At 37.5% G+C, this 25,083-nt stretch overlaps 1 protein-coding gene across 2 annotated transcripts in view; it reads right to left on the bottom strand.

Annotated features, from left to right (window-relative positions):
• The window catches only part of grm8b (glutamate receptor, metabotropic 8b), a 172,859-nt gene that overhangs the window by 50,326 nt on the left and 97,450 nt on the right, over positions 1 to 25,083 (bottom strand). Inside the window, exons 4-6 of one of the 2 annotated variants that reach the window (XM_079860209.1) lie at positions 7,982 to 8,117; positions 6,912 to 7,066; positions 6,683 to 6,820 (exon numbers count right to left, since the gene is read on the bottom strand). In XM_079860209.1, the coding sequence (XP_079716335.1) occupies positions 6,683 to 6,820; positions 6,912 to 7,066; positions 7,982 to 8,117 (429 nt within the window). The remainder of the gene's footprint in view (positions 1 to 6,682; positions 6,821 to 6,911; positions 7,067 to 7,981; positions 8,118 to 25,083) is intronic. The other variant, XM_079860210.1, reaches the window with a different exon arrangement.

Below are 25,083 nucleotides of genomic sequence, written 5' to 3'. Positions count from 1 at the left end.
GGGGCCGTATTCACAAAGAATTTTAAGGCTAAAAGTAGCTCCTAACTGGCGAATTTAGGAGCAACTCCTTAAAATAATGGGCGTGTCACTCCTAACTTTAGGACTCCTAATTTTTTTCACTAAGAGTAATTCACGAAGCATTTTAGCCCTAAAAGTAGCACCTAAGCCTGGGACAGCTTAAAAGAAGTCGAGAGGACTCCTAACTCACTAAGACCTATTCACAAACCGCTTTTTGTGGCATTTCACGTTGCGATGTTTTGAAATGCGTATGCGGCGGCTACAGGAGCTTCCAATCACGAGGGAACAATTTTGCATTGTAGGCATAATGCAATAACGCCACCAACAACAACCAAAACTAGGCTACTCATTGCATGTAAACTAATTGTAACGTTTCACTGTGAATCAAATTAAAATGTTCTTCTCTTTGCAAACGTAGGCAGAGGCATATAGTGACAGATCCATATGTTTCATTAGGCTACTAGGCTATTTGTTTTGCCTTACTCTTTATTCATTTAGGCTATTTATTCAGTTATTCATCATCTTCCGTCCTTCGCACTACTTGTGTAGCGCACGCATTCTCAGACCTGTCACCTGTCACTCATCATCGTAGGGGAGGTGTTAGGAATCATTCCCGCGTTACAATCATTAGCCAATCAAGGTGGTCACTTCAGTCAAGCTCGTGCATGAGTAATGACGTCATCCATAGCAACGAAGACTCACTCTTAGTTTAGGAGTTGTCATTTTTCTTTACTAAGAGTAGGTCTGAAAGGCATTGTGAATAACTTTTAAGAGAAAACTCCTAGCTAAAATCTTTTAGTGCGATTTAGGAGTACTCCTAGTGGTAAGATAAAATGCTTTGTGAATACGGCCCCTGGTCTATAAGCAGATCCATAAATGTGGAGCTGGGGAAGGTGGAGGGTTTCTGAAATCATGCTGCAACTGCTACAGCAAATGCTGACTAAGTATTTGAGGGTTAAGCAGCGAGCTCATTGGCTACTGATACAGCAGGGACCAATCAGCTGTGCCCTATAGAGAACAATGTGGCTGCAAGCAGATTGAGTTAAGGACATATGAGTCTGTGCCATGTAGAATTCCATGACATAACTTTGTATTTGTTTCGGAGCCATTTAGCAACATTTTTTAGAATAACAAGCACTGATAAATCATGTGCAAGAACACTAGGAACATTTATTAAAGGGATACTCCACCGTTTTTTCATATTAAACTATGTTATTCCCTTAACTAAGACGAGTTGATACATACCTCTCTCGTCTCAGTGCGTGCACTAAATCGCTCTGTCTTGCGGCGAAACTTTGTTAGCCCAGTTCATTCAATATGTGCCAAGCAGAGAAGCTACCAAACACCTCCACGTTTTCCCTATTTAAATACAGTTACTCGCGTAGTGTAACTCGACCGGAATACCATAGCAAGTGCTTGGAAGCACTTCGACTTCGGCGCAGTAATATCTTCACTCGTGAAAAATCCTCTCACCGGCCCCCGCTCCCTCTAGTGAAGATATTACTGCGCCGAAGTCGAAGTGCTTCCAAGCACTTGCTATGGTATTCCGCCATACAATATAGTTATCCATTTTACACGCTTAGAAAAGCGCAATGTTTTGTTTTGTGTCACCGTCCTAGGTCGAGTTACACTACGCGAGTAACTGTATTTAAATAGGGAAAACGTGGAGGTGTTTGGTAGCTTCTCTGCTTGGCACATATTGAATGAACTGGGCTAACAAAGTTTCGCCGCAAGACAGAGCGATTTAGTGCACGCACTGAGACGAGAGAGGTATGTATCAACTCGTCTTAGTTAAGGGAATAACATAGTTTAATATGAAAAAACGGTGGAGTATCCCTTTAAAGGATTTACCGCCAAAATTAAAAATCTGTCATCATTCAGTGATATCATTTTTCAAAATATCTTTCTTTGTGTTTGTGACATGAGGGTGAGTAAAGAGTTGTTATTTTTGGGTGAACTATCCCTTTAAGAAAGTAAATGGGGTAAATTTGTCACAAAAAAAAACAAGAATATTTCTTTAAAAAGGCAAATCCCATTCGATCGATCCTTACACAAGAATCCTAGTCATAAATATTCACACACACACACTTTACTGCACACACATCACGTAAGAAGCAAATGTAACAGAATACAAAATCAAACTCCATTAGCTTCCCAGTCAGGTCTGATGCAACATGTAGGACACATAAGATGTATCCCACAACCGAGGACGTCAATACATGGAGACGCGCCTGCCTCACAGACATTCTGCAACACGTGAAAGCAAACCCTGTGATATCAGCACTTTTGCAGACTGTGCCAGAGGGTTAATCTTATATTCATAGACCTCTCTTTGCTCTTCATACACACAGGTGAATGCTGACCACACGTGTTGCAGAGTCAGCTGTTTGTCAGTGTATGATTACTCCACAGAGCCACTCTGATAAAAGCTTCACCAAACCTCAATCTCTGGGTGATCACAAAATCAATTCAGACCGCTACTGCCTGCCTCAATCCCACAGATAAGTCTTACACACATAGGCCGCTTTCAAACTCAATTCCTTACTAGTCAAAATACGCCTTCTTCAGCAGGCAAGCTGAGTCTGGAGATTTCCCTCATTCCCGCTTTCCTCCAGCAAAACCCATCGCGGCACATTTTGTAAATCCAGTTTCATTTGCCTGACATCTTTCCATGGGATTCAGCCCAAAGTGCTTGTCTTAAGAACAGTCAGAATAAACGAAAGATCGCTCTCTTCTTGACAATTTCTGTCTGGAAGATGTTGTAGTCAGCATAGTGTACATCTCAGAGCAAAGAATTCTGGATGTGTAATGCTAATTAGAGTGTCTGATTCAATTGGAACAGGATTCAGTGACTATAAATGTGCCTTGAAAAGTAGATTTTTACATTTTCTCACTGAAGTGTTAAGTAGTGCTTTGCTTGCCCATGCAAAAGTCACTGATGCAATGGTAGGTTATGGGTGGTTGCAAGACGCTACTATCAGTTTCTGTGTGAATGGGACATTTTGAGACATCAATCCTAAAAACTGACATTGGCTGCGTACGAAATCGCATACTCTCTTAAATAGGTACTTATTTTGAATAAGTAATTACTTCACAACCGCTAAAAAAGGACGTTCTATATAGTATTAATGTGTATAGTATGAATGTAATCTGGATGTACTATGTTGTAATTATCATGTGACCTTACGTCACTTCACTGCCATACACAAATCCTCTCCCGTGGACTCATGGTATAGTAAAGGGTCCATCATATGCACACTTCAGAATCTCCCTGGAAGAAGTAAGTCATCTGCCTACTCTTTCATGAGTACTGTGAATTCAGACATATTTTGTCACATACTGTTTTTCGCCTACTATATAGTAGGGAAGTATGTGATTTCGGATACAGCCGTTGTGAAAGTAGCCTATAATCTGGTCCCTACTTTTGGCTCGATGGTCTGACTCTAACCACAAGGCAATTATTTATACAGCCAGCACAAATGCAATCAGACTACACCAAACAGCCATCTTCCCTTCAAACATCATATTTAACTGTTACGCTGAACAAGTCTTTATTTGCACTCTGGTCGAGCATCAAATGCTTGCACTTCTAGAAAAGAGATGCTAGTTTGTCCACTTTGATTTTTTATTCCAGTACAGCCTATTTTCTTTCTGATCTGAATGCATGGAGAGTTTATGAAGTCTAAATCGGGCTATAGCGTAAGTGAATGCCATGACAGAGATCCCCTAAAGTGAACTGATGCATTCTCACGGCTTGCTACCTCCGCTAACAGCCCAGACAGGAAAGCATCACTGCTCTACTAAATATAACACTATGGCGTTGAGTGCTCTGATTCACAATTGCTTGTCTATAAGGCTGCCTGGAGATGTGCTGAAACAAAAAAATCAGCAGTGCATCACCAATCATGTGACTTCAATTGGCCCCTTTGACCCCCTTGCAGACACACACACACAAAAAGCTAGAGCTTCTGATACAGATATATGTCTCTAAGGCAACATGCAATAAAAACGGACCAGGTGACTTTAGTGCACATTATTATAAAGATTTTTTTAGATTCTGAAACAGGATGTTTTTTGTAAGTGGTTACTAAGGAGTTTCTATGGTGTTCTGGGTGGTTTCTGGGTAGCTGCTCAGTGGTAACTAGGTTGTTATTCTAGGTGGCTACTAAAAAGATGATAGGGTGTTCTATGTGGTAGCTATAGCTAGTCATTTGCTAAATGGTTTCTAGAGTTTTCTGGATTGTTGCTTACTAGCCCAAGTAAAAAGAACCACAAATAATGTTTGTATATGGTTTTTAGAGAGTTCTGGGTAGTTTCTAGAAAGCTGCTATGTTTTTATGGGTTTTTACTAGCTCAAGTAAAAGAAGCCTTTGAAACCACATTTCTATATGGTTGCTTTGGTATTCTGAGTGCTTGCTAGGAAGCTGCTATGTAGTTGCTGGTTGTTAAGGAGTTGCTAGGATACTCTGAGTGGTTTCTACGGAGTTGCAAGACAGTAACTATAGTGTTCTGTGTTGTTGCTTACTAGTCCAAGTCAAAAGGCTCAAACAAAATTGCTATGTGGTTGCTACAGTATGAGATTTTCTGGGTTTCTAGATGATTACTAGCATTCTGGGTTGTTGCTTACTAGTCCAAGTCAGAGCCTAAAATTACATTTCTATGTGATTGCAAGGCTGTTCTTGGTGGTTGCTAGATAGTTGCTAGGGTGTTCTGGGTAGTTGCTAGGGAGTTGCTATGTGGTAGCTAGGGTGTTCTGAGTGGATGTTAAGGAGTTGCTAGGGTGTTCTGTGTGATCTCTAGTGAGTTGCTAGATGGTTACTATAGTGGGTTGTTGCTTACTAGTCAAAGTCAAGAGCCTCAAACAACATTTCTATGTGGTTGTTAGGGTGTCCTGTTTGATTTCTAGAAAGTTGCTAGATAGTTACTAGGTTGTTCTGGGTTGTTGTGTTCTAGCCCATCCCAAGTCTCTGGATATTAAAAAAAACCATTATGTGAGGTATTATTCATGTAAAAAAAAAAAGTGCAGTGTGAGTTACATGCTGATGGATAAAATAAAGTTCCATCCAACATTATTTCTCACCAAATATTTTGTTCCACTCACAAATGTTACATTTGAGAAGTTAAATGCATTGCTTATGCCACTTAATGTTGCTTTGCAGTATTTGAATACTTGATGTAATGGTGTATTTGCGTCCTTATGTGCATGTGTCTTCAGGCATCTTCGGTGCTTCTATTCAAATTTTCTAGGCCCAAGCGCTGCACGGCCCCTGACAGCTGGGATCTCTCAGCATCTGTTTTTGTTATTTGACAAAAAGAGCATCTTTTTGTCATGGCTTAATAGCTCTCCCTCTTCGCACTTCTTTAAGGAATAGATGATCGTAATCAGCATTTCTGCCAGCGTGCTGTTGACAGAGGCATCCATTTGCAGTGAAGCGTAGTCTGAGCATCTCTTTACAGATCATTCAGAAAGAGAGAGCGAGAGAGCAAGAGCGAGAGAGCAAGAGAGAGAGAGAGCGATGTGCCGCATCCACAGCTATGTAATTATTCTCATTATGTCAAATCACCGTGCCAGAACAATAACTGTGCTTTCATAAAAGGACCCCAAATGTCCATCTGCTCTATGTAGCTGTACACATGAGTTTCATACAGGAGAGAAGGAGAATTAAGTGACAAGAGGAGACAAGAGCAACAACATGAGACAACTGTCGCCATGGTGAACCTGGGGCAGTCAATTGCTTAAATTAAGATCAAATAAAAAATGTAAATTTTATTTTAGCCAAGTCTCCCTACTTTAATTGAATATTTCAGGCTCAGTTAAGATTTTTATTTCAAAAGGAAAACATCTAGGTTTCTATTACTGGCAGTTACAATGGAAGTGAATGGGGCCAATCTGTAAACATTAAAATATTAAAATATGATTAACATGATTTTAGCATGAAAATAGCATTTTCTGTGTAAAGTTATATGCTATGACATGAATGTCACTATTCTATTATTTAATTTCTTAATGTTCCTGGTCTTACTGCTAACAATTTTTTAGTGCGCATTCCAAAGAAAGTGTTAGCGTAATCTTTCATCAAATGTAGAACTTGTTCCGCCTCTGAAATGACATTACCAAGCCGTTTCCACTTCCAAATTTGGTTCTATTCGAAATAGATCACATAACAGAAGCAAAATGGGTTGTGAATGCTTTCACTTTGACTTATTTTGGAGTACAAGTGCTAAACGTTAGGTCACCAAACTAAAGTTTTTTAGTTTTTTTGCTAAATGGCATGGAAAAGCCGCCATAAATGTAGAGCTGATTCCATAAAGACTAAGCTTCTGCTTAAATAATTCAAGCTAGCCTTTGAGTAAATCAATCAGAGTTTAGAAGGACTGTCAGATTGTAAAGATGGAACAATTTTGACCTCCATTGTGCGCAAATGGACATCAGTAAGACTCTGCTGTTTGTTTAAGGCTATACCAGTTCCTGTCTAAACAGAATCTCTTGTTCCTGATGTCCCCATTGATATTCTCAACCACTAGAAACACTGAATCCTCAAAGAGATCCAATCCGATGTCAGCGTGATGGACTGTTTTGCCTCCCAGGCAGAAGAGAACTCTAACAGTAACAGTGTCATTTCTAATCCAGGTTAAAAGACAGTATTGCAAAACCTTCTCATACCAGTGCATTTCTTCGGGCTGCCTGGACGCTTCCCATGCATCCCTAACTTGCATCCAAAATTCTCCTCCCAGAACTCTGCAAACCAAACGTTCCGTCGGTTGTTGGACAAGGAGCGGCTTTTGAAGTATCTGTCAAAGGCTGAAAATAAGTATGAAAGCATTGGAATTGGACTGGAATTGCAAGAGAAATATTAAATCAGAATTCGTCCACTAGACAATTACCATTTTACCTTCTATGGATGCTCTTTTTGGGAGGATGGTAATAGCACCTTCTGCCACACTTTCCTGCTGGACGACAGGAGATATCTTTGAGCCCCAGCTGTCTGATCCCACCCACAGGAAGTGACCTGTTTGGTTATTGCGCATTGCAGCATCCAATACACGTCTGAAAGATGAGCAAACAAAATACACATTCATTCATGTGAGGCAGTGAATTATCCTAAAACCTAGAAACCTTGAAAATTTCCTTCAAACAGACCTGATTCGTTCTGATTTTCTGAGGTCAACAGTGTTCTGTTAGACCACTTAGAATAAAGTCATCAGCGTAATGGGCAAGATTCCAAAGGACATCATATAATAGGCTTAGAAGGCCAGTGGCTCTCCGGAATATGGGGACGTGATTTGGTCCTGTGCTACAGGTACATGAAATTTCATGGCATAAATGACTGAAAAGTGGGTTATGTGAAAATGAGTTCTCCAGGACTTAGATGGCACATTATAGGAAATAGCTGACTTCACCTGTTCTTGAGGTTTTCACCTAAGAGCAATACTTACGGCTCGACTGCATCATCTTCAATTTAACTCTATGAAAGTCAGAGTTAAGTATCTGTGGTTCGTCCAAAATTGGTAGCTTTTCAACTGATTTGACTTAAAGACCCTATGAACTCAACATTTGACTTCTTATGGCTTTTAGTGCATTTCCAATGCATTTATTAACTTAAATTTATTAACTAAAACACCTAAATGCAAGTCTACCTCTGAAAGTTACCAGACTTCTAGAAGTTACCACAACTTCAAAATATTCTCGGTAAAAGGACCAAATACAACTAGCCTTCAAAATATTAAGGTTGGTATAAGTTTTTAAAAATATACATTTTTGAAAAAGTCTTTTAAAAATTGCAGTAAAACCAGTCATATTATGAAACATTATTAAAATTTTAAATACCTTACTGACCCCAAACTTTTGAATGATTGCATATTGAGGATTCATCCTGCCCTACAAATTTTAGCCCAACCAAATACATTACTATCTACACATCAATGAATATGACGGAATGAAAATTGCTATAGATAAAGACACCTTATGTCATCTTCATTCGCAAACATGACGATAGCACGAGCATTGGGTGTCTCCAGTAGCCGCAGGATGATCTTGTCGAACTCTCCCGGTCTGGGCTCTCTGGGGATCTTCAGAGACTGAGCAATACACACACCGCCTGAGAGAAAGAAGATGAGGAAGTGGCAGAGAGAGAGAGAGAGAGAGAGAGAGAGAGAGAGAGAGAGAGAGAGAGAATATGGGGATGGAGAATGAATGATGGAGAGATAGAGAGTGAGGAAAGGAAAAGGAATGGAAAGGAATTGGATAAGAGGAAAGATTGAAATTTAAATGAAAGGAATTGAATAAGAGGAAAGATTGGAATTGATTGGGCAGGTAGGGGAAGGGAAGGGAAGGGAAGGGAAGGGAAGGGAAGGGAAGGGAAGGGAAGGGAAGGGAAGGGAAGGGAAGGGAAGGGAAGGGAAGGGAAGGGAAGGGAAGGGAAGGGAAGGGAAGGGAAGGGAAGGGAAGGGAAGGAATTGGAGAAAAAGTAAAGTTAGAAATGAGAAAAAAATTGTATAAGGAAATGGAATGGAAGAAAGCGATGGGATGGGATGGGATGAAAAAGAAAGGAATTGGTTAAAAGGAAAAAATTAAAAGAAAATGAAAGGATAAGAACAAATTAAATGGAAAGAAGGGGGGATAAAAGGAAAGGAAAAGGGAAGGATAATTGAATGAGAGTAAAAGAAATGAAAGGAATGGATGGAATGAAAGGAAAGATAAAGTAAAAGAAAGGAGAATGGGGAAAGAAAGGAAAAGAAAGGGGAAAAGATGATTGGATAAGATTTGGGGATAAAAAATTGGATAAGAGGAAATAAAAATGGAAGGAGGGAAGGGATAAGAGGAATATAAAATGTAAAGAAAAAAATTCATTGGATAAGAGGCAAGGAAATGAAAGGGAGGGAAGGGATAAAAGGGAAAGGAAATGAAAGAGGAAGTGTAAAGGAAATAAAATGAATAGTAAAGGAAAGTATAATTGGATAAGAATTGGAAAAAGGAAATTGGATAAGAGGAAGTGAATTGAATGAAAGGAAAGAAAACAGGGAAAAGGGAAAAGGAAAGGATAAGAGGAATTGGATATGAGGAAAACAAATGAAAGGAAGGGATGGGATGAAATAAAACATGACAATGGAGACAAAAGAAAGATAAATAGGGAAAAGGAAGATGACAGAAAAGACGATAAAGGGATATTGCAAATGAAATTGAGTATGAAAGCAGAAGAGAGTGACAAAGAGAGAAAAAGAGAGAAAGGACATCAGAAGGTCAGAAGCACGGAAGGAAGGATGAAAACACCGGAGCGGCAACGGAAACTTATTCCATTATAAGATGGACAGGGACGCACATAGATTAGATACAGAGGGACCAGAGAACAACAAACAGATTCAGTGTTTCTCTCAGCGGAGTGAGGAAAGCGTGTTTAGATTCAAATGATATCTGATAGTGTCACCTTGCCCAAGGTGCCTGCGGGAACACGAGGTGATGTCAAACACGTCCCGGCTTATTTACTCGGTCTAATGCAATTCACACCGTGCACTTGAAAACCTGCGGCCACGGTGTCATATCCACCGAAATGTACACAACAGCAATTCGGTTTCTGTATTCAGAGATGCGGCAAGAAAAATTGTGACAAGCCATGCCGTCAAGATCTGATCAGGTCCTTAATACATCTCAGACACTCTAACAGTCACACTAATGGAGGATTCGTGCTCGCTGTCTCTGACTCCAAAACAAACCATCTGCTCTCCAGGTCAATTTAAATCCTCGCAGGCAGTATCATGTTGTCAGGGAATTTGCAGCAAGGAGCATTTGATATGGAAACGGGCCACTGCTTGGCGTAAAGTGTGGCTATAATAACCCTCCATCTTGCCTCTAAGCCCTCAATTACAGCATAAGCACTTCACAGCCCGAGTTAAACACTCCAGTACCCCTCCAAAAACGTGCTCTCACCACTACAGTCCATTTAATGAACAGCTATGGTGGCCTCATCCCGAGAGCAGCTGTGGAAGCCTTCATGATGCCCAATTCACCGGAAGACACCCAGTTATTATGCCGAACGGGTGTCCTTTTGTCGCAATTGACGTTGAATAATTATAAATATAAGGTTAAATGATTATGATTGCTTTAATGTTTGTGATCGTTTTGTTGTTAACCTTTACAATATATACAAACAAACTACATTACCCATGAGCAGTGGCGCGAGGTGGAGCTAGAGCGTCAGTCTGTACCAAGTGCTCTATGCTTGTTTTGTTATGCTTTCAACGTTGTTTTGTTTATCATCAAAAATGATTGTTCAGTTAAGTTTCCAGCAAAGCAGAGATGACGCCTGTCTCATTATTTTAATGTCTCCGAACTATTTCACCTTTCAAGGATAATCATGCTTTCCTTCATGGTGGCTGTTCTCCTTTGTTATCAATTCCGTCAACATCATGTAATTGAGATGCTGTGCAGCGATAATGTCTGCTGGTGGGGCGTCTCCATGGGGCACACTTCAAGATGGCAGGTCTGACTTGAGATGCAACCTCACAATATCACTTTTAATATGCACCCTTTAAAAGGTAAATAAGGAGTAAATGTGAAGCTCAGTCTAGACTCGAACCAGGGACATTCTGGCTTTGAGGCGACAATGCTAACCACTGAGCCACCGGCGAAATTGCTGCAAACTGCAAATTTGTGACACTGTTCCCAAAACAATGGAAAAGGGGTTTACAAGAACACTACCGGGCACTAGGCCAAATATAATATGATATATAAAAAGCCTATCTGTATTGAGTGGAAAAAAATAGGCAGGATTTTCTAAATATAACAATGCCAATTTATCATTTTCATAAAAAATGGGCGTGACCAAGTGTCTATAATTCCTTAAGAAAACCTCAGAAATTCAAAAATTAGGCAAACACAAGTGACGTGAATCTAAAGAAGCATGCAAACTTTTTGGAAGTTCAATCAAAAAGACTCTAAATGCTATATTTCTATAATAAATGACCTGAAACTGCTGAAAATGGTCTTTTCATCCCTGATTTAGGTTGATTTACAGGTTTGCTAAATACTACGCAATATATTTATGCACTTAAAAGTCTTAAAGTGATTCAACTCTCTATCATCATAATTACTATTAATAATAATCATTTGCAATTTTTTATAGTTATTTTATTATATTATTTTCTTCAAATTCTACAATAGACTCAATAGCACCTCCTTAAGACTTCTCAAAACACTCCCCCTAACTGCCATTGGTCAGCAAACAGATAGCTCCGCCCCAATCTCACACCATTGGTTGAGTTAATGTTGCTATGCTGGCCTGGTCAGGCTACTCAAACAAACACAGCGATGTCAGAGCCCGTCTACGGAGAGCCTGCCCACTCCCTATTAAGTCCTATTGTACCGAATTTTGGTTGTAGTTCCACCAGAGTTCCACTGGGGGCGATCGCCCATGAGTGCAAAATGAATGGGAGTCTATGGGGCTAGACGGCTAAATGTGTCTCTTTCACCCGATTGCCGTTGAGAAATCTCAGATTTGATTGTAGGTTTTGCAAGTTCAACATGGGTTATAGGTCGAAAGTTGAATGAACGAGTACTTATGTCCTTTCGATTTCTTACAGGTTGAGTTGTTGTTGCCCATAACACGCTAGCATTCTGCTAATGAACGCTGATTGGTCAGTGAAGGACTGATTACGACCAGAGAAACCGCTTGATGGCATCGTGGCATCCGAAGCGGGACCAGAAACAAACAAAAAAAACCTCTTCTAGCACGTGTATTTACCTGTGTCAGCTGTGTTGTCGATGCCTCGAGAGAAAAGAAAGTGCAGAGCGCGAAAGCACCAAAGTGACTGAAGGATTGCCGTAAAGCAGTATCTCTGGTCGTACGATGTGTATGACGTCATTGACACTTTAAAAGACTTTTTAAAGCAAATAAGTGACTCTAAAAAATCTAACACCCAGCAATGTGTAATTTCTATGCATCTCCTTTCGAATACAACATTCAAATTACTAGACAAAAAATTATATCCTGAGAAAAGTGGATTTTGATGGGTATAGCGCCATAGACCTCCATTCATTCTGCACTCGTCCTGTGAGCGCCCTCATATGGAATCAGAGTGGAACTGCAACCAGTTCAGAAGCCGGAAGTGTACTGAGAGTGAAACTTCTCGCCTTATTAGACATTCTCTGGCGATGTTTTGAAAATGCCACTGAGACATATGTTTACACTTTTCAATAAAAATCAACCAACGAATGGCTTACTCTCAGTATAGTGTTTTTAACATTCAAAAAAATCTTCAAAACGCCTTTAAAAGTACATATAAAAATAGTTTTATTTAATCCATCCAATGTTTGTGTGTGCTATATATTTTTGTTCTTGCATAAGTATTGCATCATTAGCTTAGCAACATGCTAACACCAAACTTTACTAGATTCAGCAGTGAAATCATATTTTGCTGGTTAAAACTTTCTACACGAATCACTTATGAGAAACCCACAAGCTTTAGGATGCTGACTTAAAGCCTGTTCACACCAAGAATGATAACTATAAAGTATAAACTATAAATAATCATTCTAATTCTATGAGAATATCGAAATCCACACCACAGCTAGCCTATAACGCTAATGACACAGAAGAATGATATTGTTGGAATCACTTTTTTTTCCAGCTGATGAACAAGACATTGACAGCGAATCAGATTCCACCGGTAAAGAGCTCAAGCATTTAAAGTGGCAAACGATTTAACTGCACTTATAATAAACAGAATATTATCATCTATTGGTGTGGACGCTAATATAGTTATCATTATACTTCTCATTACAGTTATCGTTCTTGATGTGAGGTTAAAAGGCAGCTCACTATTTGGGCAATAAGTTTTGTAACAGCACTTATATTTTTGTGAAGGTGACGAGTCAACTAGTTCATCTGAGGTTCACAAACAAACACGCATTATCGTCGCCATGTAATTCACCTCTGAATCTTCTACTCTCCAGGCGTCCTGCCTCTCATAAAATATTCAGACAGGCCGTGACACAGAATCATACAACTCTGTAGGTCAGCGGCCACGTCTGTTAAGGAAGCTCATTTAAAGCTCCCTGTGTCAAATCTGCCCGAGGCATTAGGAGTTTGCGGTTGCATTAGTCACACCGTTGTGTGCGACAGAGGTAGTACAACAATTACAATCTTAAACAATTTATCAGCGCCTGTGGCGTCTTGTCTATTGTCAGCAGGAATGTCACTTGTTCGATAAAATAATCAGACAACAACACGATCCATATCTCATATTACTCAACAGTGGAGCAGCTTATGAAATCGAGTTTAAGATGTAAGTGTTTCTTTAAGCCTGTTTTCGAAATTCAAAATAAGACTGTGAAGTAACTAAATGACAGATTTTATGTTTCATGGTTCATAGTAATTAAAAAGGAAAATGGCTGTGCTTCATTTGATGGCAGGAGCTGAGAAGCATTCTGGATGATTAATATTACAATTTTTGATCATTTTCCCATCAAGCTTAAAAGGCTACATAAATTAGCAGATTGTGCCAGCTGTGAGCTCAGTGCTGACAGTTAATTCAGCAGCTGTAGTTTGCATACTACAAAAACAATTTCGATTCAGTAGAAAGTCAGACAGACATTCAATGAATGAACCACAATCTGTGCACTGTAAAAATAAGTTGCTGCCTTCATTTCTTAAGTACAATCAACATGGATATTTAAGTCCTTTCAACTTACATGACAAATCAAACTGACTTAAAAAATTAGTTGAATCTTGCATAACTTTAAAAAAAGATGAAAATGGCTCAACTTATTTTGATGAGTTAAAGCAATGTAAAAACAACATATGTTGTCATAATTTATGTCAAATTGATGTCAAATTCTCTAAAAAACAATCTCTAATATCGACAGATAACCAAATATGGTATTGAAATATTGTGCATCCCATATACAGAAAACAGCCCAGATATGATGGCCCCATCCTAAACTAAAAAGGCAGCAATATACAGAAGACCTATTTATACTGTGAAAAAAGTAAGCAGGGTTTTATAAAGACATTCATCATAATTATTTCAAAAATATGTCCTTGAGTACCCAAAAGCTTATAATTCCTAAACAAAACCTCAGATCTTTACAAAATTCGGTAAGCAAATGCGACATATGAATTTAAAGACGCATACAAAAACTTTTTGGAGCACAGTGATATAACAGTTACTATAAACTTTATATTTTCTAGAATTTAAATTTCAAAACTATGACATACACCACAAAAAATCCACTGTCTCATATCTTTTTGACATTTTTCTAAATTCCATATAATGGCAAATATCAAACAATAATAATAATAAAAAAACTCGGCCGATAACCGATATGGTGTCCATATAGTGCATCTCATACAGAAAATCTATTTTTGGTGTTTTGCATAATTAATTCCTAAATGCAAAGTTTAATTCTGCTCAGATTTTTATACTGAAAAATCTGCTAAAGAACTTTTTTTAATGAGCAAAGGTTTCCCTTCATGACACACATAATGCAGTTAAAAGACATTAATGCAATCAGTGCCAAGTTCATTTTGAAAATAAATCCCATATTGAAGCCAAATTTTCTTTTCCACTGTTTACTGTTCATTTTATACAGCCTTTCAATATTTTGGCAGAAGTAAGCCTCGGTTTGCTATCACACGGCAGAACAATCTCACCTTTTCCCTCAGACACGAGCACAGCCAGTGTCGCACAAAAAGTGTGCTGAGCGTGGGAGAAGAGGGCTTTTGTGCTTCACACGCAAACCGTGGCAGCCATTAGCGGTGCGACGTGCATAAGCCGACACAAATGCATACCACACTGTGCATGCTATGAAAGGTTTGAAACCGGAACAAAAGCATCTGTGGGAAGAGACACACTCACATCTGTACAAAACACTGTATGTGTATGTTATACCAAACGACTTCAGTCAGAGTCGAGATAATTAGCACAAAAAAGTTCTATGCTAATACGTATAAAAGTCAGTTAACAAGGTTTTCCGCTTTATCATTGTGCTCAATTCCTAAATCCAGTGAGCCGCCTCAGTAAATGCCATAAACACACTGTTTTAAAAGGTAGGCAATGAGGTTTAATTCGTAAATGTTAGTTAATGCGAAGTTGACAAACAATATTTTTTGCAGCATTTATTAATGTAGATTAATGGTAATGCATGTGCAAATGACAAAGAAAAATATCAAAGAAAAGGGAAAAAATTTTGTCCAGATCTTATAAATATACAGAGCCACAAAAGAAACATGGTTATGGAAAAAATATGAGATGAGAAGAAAAAAAATATGTCAACGCTTTTGCGTTCTCTCGCAAATTCCCCAGAGAAACTTTCTTTGCGAGCAAAGGTAAAGTTTCTTGGGACGTAAAAGCATTTAAATATATTTTTTCCACCCATTTCATTTTTTTTTTTATCTCCATGTCCCTTTAGGGGCTCCGTACTAATGCACTTCTTTGTATTCATGATGGTATTCAGTTTGCATGCATGTTGTATTCAAGTTTAAATTTAATGACTGTTAATTAAATTGATGTAAATGTAAATGCAAATTTATATTTTATATTATATGTATGCATATTTCACTGTAAACCACGGCTTAACAGGCTTATTGCTTTTATAAAATGGTTAGTCCATAAAAATATAGGTGTATAAGGTGTATGTTTGTAGAGTAATATACAACGGCTTCAAGGCTCAATCAATCATAATCAAGGTCAACGCTTCCAATACTCATTTTCCGCACAATAGATACACGATATCAGCTGTGCTTTCTCGCTCTCTCATCTCTCCGACAGCAAGTTAAACACAAACCCTCCTCTCCTCACTTACTCATTTCATTTGCTTCGGATGAATATTGTTGCTGTTACAGGGCCTGAATTTCAAAGTGGGATTGCGAACCCAAAGTGTGCGAACATAAAGCCGCCTCTCAGTACTAAATTTAGTTGTTTTCCGTTGCTTATTGCACTTGAACAGTCAAATGCACACAAAATAATGTCAAAATGTCGGTCTTGGTGAGTATTCCCGTAAACACAGTCAGTTATGTTGAGTGAATGTAAACAGTTGAGAAAGAAAACACAGGTGTAACAGAATATTGGATCAGTGCATCAGATCTTAAAGTGACAGCAGCCTAATAAACCTGCGGCAGTTTTTCCCCATGGTATCTGTGTCAAAATTGTGGCCAGTGAAAATGCTGAGTGGTTCGTAACTTTGGAAAACCACTGGCCACAGTGGCTGGTGAGCAAAAAAAGTTCATGTCAAGCTCTGACCGGAACTATCCATTGTACAGTATAATGAAGTTTTGCCTTTTCTTCTCATTTTACTTGTATGAATCAATTGTAGAGTGCATCCAATCATTTATAAGTTACATTTATGGTTTGAATCCCTTCTTGTTACATAAAAGGTCAATATGAATTATAGAAATGAGCGATGAAAGGTTAAAGTTTCCTCTTTAATAGGAATCAGAGCCTGGCAATGAATCTACAGCTCATTTCTAGCTACCAAAATCACTGGAGCAGTAATTGCATTAAAACTCCATTTAACACTTTTGCAGGTAGGAAGTTACAAAGTTTATCAGTATATAACTTGCAGTGTTGCCTGGGGGAGGATGCCTCCTTCCTTTGAAGACAAGAGCAGTGGGTTTGTACCGTAGACAAAGACATATCTCTGCCAGCTCACGTCTAAGATCAACCTTTCCGCAGTTAATTGCTGTAGAAAGACACGTTTGGACCGGAGGAGAGAGGCTTCCGTGCTCTAAATGAATCTCTGCCACATCATACTGCATTAAGCAGAGCATGCTGACAGTATTCATTTGTGCCAGGCCTGAAAATGCCACAGCGATCCGTTCAAAGACATGTGAAATAACGGTTCAAGGATCTTTGCCAGTTTAATTTCAGCAACAATGCATAGAGATTTTACTTGAATCTTAAATTGAATTGTAAATATTATAGTAAAATGTTGCTGACTAAAAAAAATTGTCAACAACAAATGAATGGGAATGTAAATGAGCTCTCTACTTTATAAAGAGTAAAATGCTGTTTATCAATTGTACTTCCAGCGACAATTAATAAAAATGTAAAAGTAACTTTGAAGTGAAATAGTAACAAGTTTGTTTATTAATATTCATATAGCACATTTTTTATTTACTAAGTAAAAGTAGTATTTCTGTACTTTAATTTCAGTAAAAAAAAAAAAAAAAAAAAAGTAAATAATAAAGTACACTTTTTGGACACTATAATTAACTTACTGTACGTTGTTTCTGTCATTTGAGCAACAACTGATTGAGATTTCTAATAAAATAGTCTCTAAATAGTACAGTAATATTTATATAGCTCATTACGTCAAGCTACTATTTAAAGTGGATGCTTGAAATTTTAAATGAACTATAACCATATTAAATAGTCAAATGTTGTTCATATAGAAAGTAACTTACAGGTGAAATAGCAACATGCTTGTTTATCAGTATTTATACAGCACACTTTCTTTTACAACAAAGTTGAATATTTCTATACTTTTCATTTCAGTGAAAAATACTTAAAGTTAACTGACACTATGCTAGTAAACAAGTATGTAAATAGAAATGTGTTGCTCAATATTAAAAATTCATGACACTTTACAATCAATTGTTGTTCAAGAGTAATATTTCTGTCATTTTAGCAACAACTGATTGAGATTTCAAATCTTACACACTAAATTGTAAAAAGTTAATCAATCAATTTTGATAAAGCACATTATTTTGAACTCCCATTCAAAATGTCAGAGGATACATGTACAGTAATAGCAATGACAACCATTAATGTCTTACCTTGCATTCTGCATAAAATGTGAATTCGTATGTTTAATATGTATTATACCCCATTACAGTAATGCATACACGACTCAACACAGAGAATAATACATTAATGGTTGTCATTGCTATTACTGTACATGTATCCTCTGACAAACAAGTACTGCTAAATCATAAACCTTCCAGATGCCAAACACTGAGATTGAGGTTCAGAATTGCCTGAAGGATCAGAGATCCACGTTTGGCGTTCTCCTTTGAGAGCCGCGCATGGCTTTCTTTACATTAGGGAAAAATAAGAGGACACAATTCGTTCCCATTACACGCCCCGGAGGACACGAGTGGGTGCAGAGACAATTTTCACCCAGGACAGGGTGTTTGCATAGCATTAGAACGACAGAAAATGCTTTCATGTGGTTAATACACAACGATCTGCTCTTGACTGGTGGTGTTAATGTCTTTTTTGAAGGCTTTGAGAGTTTGAATACGTAACTAGTGCATTTAATATAATCCGCGGTTACAATTCAAACAGATGCCATGGACGCATTTTAAATATCCGACGTTATACAGCGGTTTAAATAGATGCAATAAATATTGATATTTTAAAGGCGCGTTCCCTCTCGCCTACTGCTGGCACATTTGCATTCAAATTAGATTACCTAACTTGAAGGGGGAAAAATGGGAAAAGAGCTGTAGATAGTGATTTGAAAGAAGCAATGCTGTCGAACCTGTTGCTAAAGCATTTATATGTAGTAGAGAAACAGAAACATCAAGAAACGTGTCAAAAAGGAAATCAGTTTCTACAAGGTCAGAAGCGGCTGCCTTTAGCTGAATTGAAAATATTTTTCTATACGCTGAAAAGACGGACCAAAGCAACCTTGTGAGCGGTATTTGTGTTATAATTGCATTGGGTTGTTAAGATAAAAATTCTGTTCTCTATGAAAATTGGTGGCAAATCTTTTATGCCAAAAGCAAAAAATGTAATTTCAACCAAGGCAAGGACACGTCAACTAGTAATCAAGTCATTTCTTATTTCAAAGGGACCAAAGAGAGGAGCAGTGAGCAATGCTTAATACACATATATATCATGTTTTGAGGGCTGTCAGTCAGTTAAAAATTGTAATACATTTAATGACATGATGTGCTGATTAATTAATCAATCACATCAATTACTATATCAATATTAAATATTTTGGTGACACTACAATAAGGTCTCATTTGTTAACATTGGTTAATGTATTAACTAACATAAACTAATGAGCAATACATTTGTTACAGTATTCATTAATCTTTGTTAATGTTTGTAAAATACAGTCCTTCACATTGCATTAACTAATGTTTAAAAAATACAGCTTTTGATTTGAATAATGTATTAGTAAATGTTGAAATTAACATGAACTATTCTGTAAAAAAAAAAAGTTGACCTAATTATGTTTTATGTTCTGGCCTTATTGTGCACAATTCATTATTATAATTTTTTTTTTTATAATCTTCATTATCCAGCCATAAATCTAGCACCTTTGCTGAGCTCGTACCTTGATGCAACCTGTGCACCATTTGTCCTTGAGGTCCAGGTGTTGCGTAGCACAGCCAGGACTCCACTAAAATGATGACCACTAGCATCTGTGACTCAGTACCAACCTTCCTCAGCAAAACTTAACATTTATTACACAATTAGGGCCTTATGATTTTGCAGAACAAGTGGACAGAACTGAGGAATCCAGTCGCTGTATAATATCATGGAATTTGGATAAATATATTAAAAGTAGCGCCGTTCACTTAATCAAACTGCAATATGGACCAGTTTCGGTGAATATTAAAAGGCAAAAAGACTGCTATCAAAACATGAATTCTGCATATTCTGTGTGTGTCTGTGTGAATGAATGGCACAGTTTCATCACACTACTATTAAATCTAATTGCAAATTGCAAAACTAATTGCTCGTGGGGTTTTCAGTGTCTGTTGTCTCGCTATTCGAGGACATGACCAAATGAACTAACTCCTGAACTGCTCTGAGAATCACTTTATGAACAATTCACTATTTCATTTGATTAAAAACTAGTCATATTATATACAAACAGAAACTCAAAGGTTTTCACCACAACCTGCCCAAATAAAAGTTAGGTTTAACTCAACAGAAATTGTACTATTGTACAGTAGAATGTACTTCTCAAAATAATGGAGTATAATAAAATAATACAATATATTCAATCAAGCACATTTTAAGCAATATTTTTTTTTAACAAAATATAACTTTTTTGTCCATGTTTTGTGGATGTCTATGTTTAAACAGTAAACATTTGGGATGCAGCACTTTGTTTGCCAAAAAATGAAAGGTTTACATGCTTAAAGATTTATGCAAATCATTAAAGGCACAGTATGTAAGTTTCACCTGTAGGCGTCGCTTATTCAAAACAAGGCGTAGCTTGATGACACCGTGAGCGTGGGATCATAGGAGTTGTTGTCTTCACCTCCACAGGCGATGGAAAGCAATCAGACGGGACTCCAGCAGAAATCATGTTAATGAATGACCTACTGTATTAAAGTTTTATTAACGGTACTGTGATATGAAGCAGGGCGGGGCCGAGAACTGCTAATGAATGCTAATGAGAGACACCTGCGTGACACACTGGTCTAGAGTCCCATGGAGGAGCTTTTATTATGCTCATATGCCACAGTCGGCCGATTTCACTCCTTTAGTTTTGTTGTTTAAGTATATTTTATGTTTAAAATGTATGTTTAACTATTTTCTGGTTCCTGCCTCCTCCTTCCCTGAACTTGAACTTTGTTACAGTTACATTTGATCACTTAAATTCACATTATTTTATTTCATTTTAATGAAAAAGCCGCAAGTGCTGATTAAAAATACATTTAAGTGTGTTGAAAGTTCTGTTATAACGTTACTCAACTTGTTGCACATTGCTAGATCAATATTAGAATATCATATAAAAGCTGGGTGACTTCTGTTGCTAAATGGCATGCAATTCATTTTAAAATATTTTATATGGCAGAGAAAATATTACTATTAGTACAAATAAAGCTCTTTCTGATTATGCCATGCTAGCCACTTGACAAAATTGTGTTGTCTGATTTACTTTTTGGGTACAAATATGTTACTCGCGGTAAATCAAGAAAAAGAGAGATTCAAACAATAAGACAGTGTTGAGCTGTATAACAATGATTAGCTTCTGTTGATAAAGGTATCCAAACGTTTGCTCATCTGTCTCATAAAACGCATAGTATATTAAAGCGCCTTTGGAGTTTCCATGGTTTATACGGCAGTAAAAGCGGAACTCGAGGGTAACGCGGATATGACGTCATTAACAGGTGACGCAATGACACGGGACGTTACACTGGTTAATACTCTAGATTTAAACATAGTTGAAAACATTTTGGATAATGTAAGTATTTTAATCCAAAAATCTTTCATATTGTGCCTATAAATCATGAAACAGTAAAATTCAAATTACGATACCGGACGAGCCCCCAATAATTTTATTCCCTGGCCTCAGAGGGAATAAGGGAGTCAGAAACAGCAGAGAAAGTGTATTTATGTATATATATATATATATATATATATATATATATATATATATATATATATATATATATATATATTAGGGCTGTCAAAGTTAGCGCGTTAATAACGCGTTAACGCAAAATCATATTAACGGCACTAATTTTTTTAACGCGCGATTAACGCAGCGCGTATTTTCTGTTTGACCCGTGGCCCAACCCCAGTTGGAGAAATGGAGATACAGTGTTGCCAACTTAGCGACATTGCAGACCCCTTTAGCGATTTTTTCCCTTCAACAAAGCGTTATTTAGAACGCTTATTTAGTTTAGTTTCTGAGTAAAAAACTAAACCTTATTTAGTTTCTGAGAATCGCCGGTAGGCTGCTCTTCCAGCACGTGCGCGCACCTCTCGCTCTCTCTCGCTCTCTCTCTCTCTCTCTCTGCGTCTCGCGCAGAGGAGCAGCGCTTTATTCAGTTAAGCACAGATATTATGTTGCTTCTCTAATTTTACAAGTATAGCCGAAATCAGAGCACAGATATAGTCTTTATCTTATGTGAATTTGATTTCACCAGACGACGGCTCGATTATCAGAATTTTTGTGCAGATTAACTTAACATTTTGGAAGGGAGAGCTGGTTATGTTTATTGGTTCGCGTTTCAGTCACCATTTCAAATTCATTCCGTTGTTTGACAACAGAAAAATATACCAATGAAAACAGTTTTATTGAGAATTTAGCTTCATCAAAATTGGCACAGAGAGAGACAAACTATGTAATAGGCTAATAAATAACAAATGTACATTTAGCATTTTCAGAAGAGCTGCCCTGTCATGCAAAAATCTAAACATGTTTGTGTTAGTAAATTGCTCAGTGCAAAGAAAGAGAAGTAATGGTAACCTGGCATTTTTTTTGTTCTTTCTACGTGTCTAATAGACATGAACGAGTTCTTTGAAAAACATCTATGACCTTTGAAACATGTCTCGTCTTTATGCTCTATATTGACTATGTTTTCAATAATAAACATAGGCTACATTTGCATAAAGCATCTATATGTATCCATGCCCACGTTGATTAGAGTATTACAAACTTGAAAAGTATTAATTTAAGGTACATTTAGAACAAATAAAAAAATGTGCGATTAAATGCGATTAATCGCGAGTTAACTCATGACAATATGCGATTAATCGCGATTAAAAAATTTAATCGATTGACAGCCCTAATATATATATATGTGTATATATATATATATATATATATATGTTTCTATTCTATTTGCAATAGTGCTTTTGTTTCACACCGTTTCACACCGCGTCCCAGAGGGATTGTGCTGTATCTTTACTCCCTGCCATGACATAAAATATACTATTTTGACATAAACCCCTTACAGACGCTTCTAACACTAAGACTTAAACACTCTGGTGTACCGCACAGGCGGTATCAGTGGGTTTCGGGTACCTTAAGTGCCGCTCCTCCGTTCGTCTTTAGCGGTTGAGCTCATAAAGTGTTTTTGAAGTGTAATTGTCTTTGTGTGACAGGTTGTAATCCTCAGATGGCGCTCTGCTTTTGGGGCAAAGGAAATAGTCCGTGAAGCACATTGCATTTTCCCTCATCTGCCACAGCACTGTGGCTGTCAGCCATTAATGAAACCACACAAAGACTTGTCACCTTGATTAAAACTGTCATCTAAGAACAATGATGCATACTGGAGCCTTATATGCCGCTGGAGGGGGTTTGTGTAGCTGAATGGAGGCACATTTCATACAGGCGGGGAACATTAGCTCTAGATGTCAGTCACCTGAGGCTGCATTTTATGTGTTGCCTGACAGAAATGCTTGTCTTGTTTGTCGGCTCTGAACCTGACGATAAAACTTGCGCACGTCTTTCAAGTTCTCTAATTGCATATTCAGGTAACACATAAACATGAAGGATTGATCGTTAACATTGGTTGAAAACACGAAACGGTGTTTCTTTCAGAGGCCTATTCAATTCTGTATTGAACAATCAATCATTATATATTGCTACGTATAAGTGTACAGAGTTCAGAGCGATTGTTTCTTTTGCTATGTAGTTGCTAGGGTTTCCTGGTTGGTAATCAGTGTTGTTATTGTTAACTAAAACCCCTAATTTAATAACAAATGATCGTTGCGACGGAAGCGAATCAATCAAAACTAACTTTAGCTGGAAAATAACTTTATTAAAGAACCGCTATAAAGCCAAAACAATCTCTGTTACCTTAAATTATACGCTTATCTCTGTAAAGCTGCTTTGAAACAATCTACATTGTTAAAAGCGCTATATAAATGAAGATGACTTGACTTGACTTAAAACGATTATAACATAACTTTTTAACTGAAATGAAAGTGAATTAAAGCTAGCCTTAATACTGTAGAAATGTTTAGAAAAACACAAACTAATAAAAATGACAAAAGCACAACAAAATGACTAAAACTTAAACTAAAAATAAAGGCTAATTCAAAATGTTAATAAATAATATAAATAGTGTTGGGGAAAGTTCCTTTTACATGTAATGTATTAGTAGACTATTGTGTTACTCCCTAAGTAATTACGTTATTTAGTTGCTTTTTATGGAAAGTAATGCGTTACTTTTCCTCAGCTGGCTGAGACTCGCTCTCTTCCAGGCCTTGCAGGTGTTTTCTTTTTTTGTGTGTGTGTGTTTTTTTTACTGAGAAGTTCTTTTTTGCAAGTGTTTACTCAGTAATGCATTCAACAACATAACCTATATCACGTACACCTTCATTTAGAATATTGTTAAATTCTGAGCACTTTTATGTATATTTCTTGAGCCCGTCAGCTATGTATGCCATGCAAAAGATCTTGTAACATTACTGTTATTAGCCTAGAAATCTAGACGCACCCTAGCGGCAGCAAAATTTATTTTGCTTCCAGGGTAGTCTAGCAACTCTCCGTTGACTTTCAAGCTGGAAAAACCAAACTCTGGTCAGGCCAATCACATCGTGTATAGAGTCGGTGGGCGGGCTTAACATAATGACGACAGAGTTGTGACGGATCCGTTTGAATTCCCTGCTACTTGAAAACATGACGAACAGCGGCCTTTCGAATTGGCTTTGGCCGTGACTCTAGAGGAATTTTCTTAAACTTTTCTTTGAGAAAAGAACAAAGAACGGCACTTAAGTCATACTTAAAAAAGGAAGATGTGTTCATAGTTTTGCCGGCCAGATATGGCAAAAGTTGAATCTATCAACTAACATTAGCTCCGCTGTTGGGAAAACGCTCTGGTTGGTTGAAGCACTGTCCTATTGCGAGCAGAGGGAATTTGAAAGACAGCCGTTTATCCCGCCCCTCGGATTGAGCCGTGTCTATGGTGAGTTGCCAGACCTAACATCTTGATGTTAGGTCTGGTTTGCCAGGCTAACTGGTTATATTACCTACTGTACAACTCTTTTATTAAAGGTTGAAAGTAATGCATTTTGTTATTTTTGTACTTTTGTCTGTTCCCGCAAATGCATGAGCGCGAATGTCAAAGTGACTATGTTATGGAGAAGAGAGATAATTTTAATCCAGCCGTTTAAAAAATGTTTAAGCAAATTAATGAAACTAATTAATGTGCATTACTTTTAAAAAATAGTAACTAAAATATTAATGTGTAAATGTATAAAGTAATGTGTTAAAGTTATCTGATTACATAATGTATGCTACTTGTAATGCATTACCCCTAACACTGACTATAATAGTATATAAAAAATACTACAATAAAAACGGTTGCTTACTTGCTCAAGGGGAAAAAATAATTTAAAAATCTATTTTAACTTGTTAGATAT

Source organism: Squalius cephalus (assembly GCF_949319135.1).
Source record: "Squalius cephalus genome assembly, chromosome: 23".
Taxonomy (NCBI): domain Eukaryota; kingdom Metazoa; phylum Chordata; class Actinopteri; order Cypriniformes; family Leuciscidae; genus Squalius; species Squalius cephalus.
Note: the sequence above shows the minus strand (reverse complement) of the source record. Positions and strands in the feature narration are given on the sequence as shown.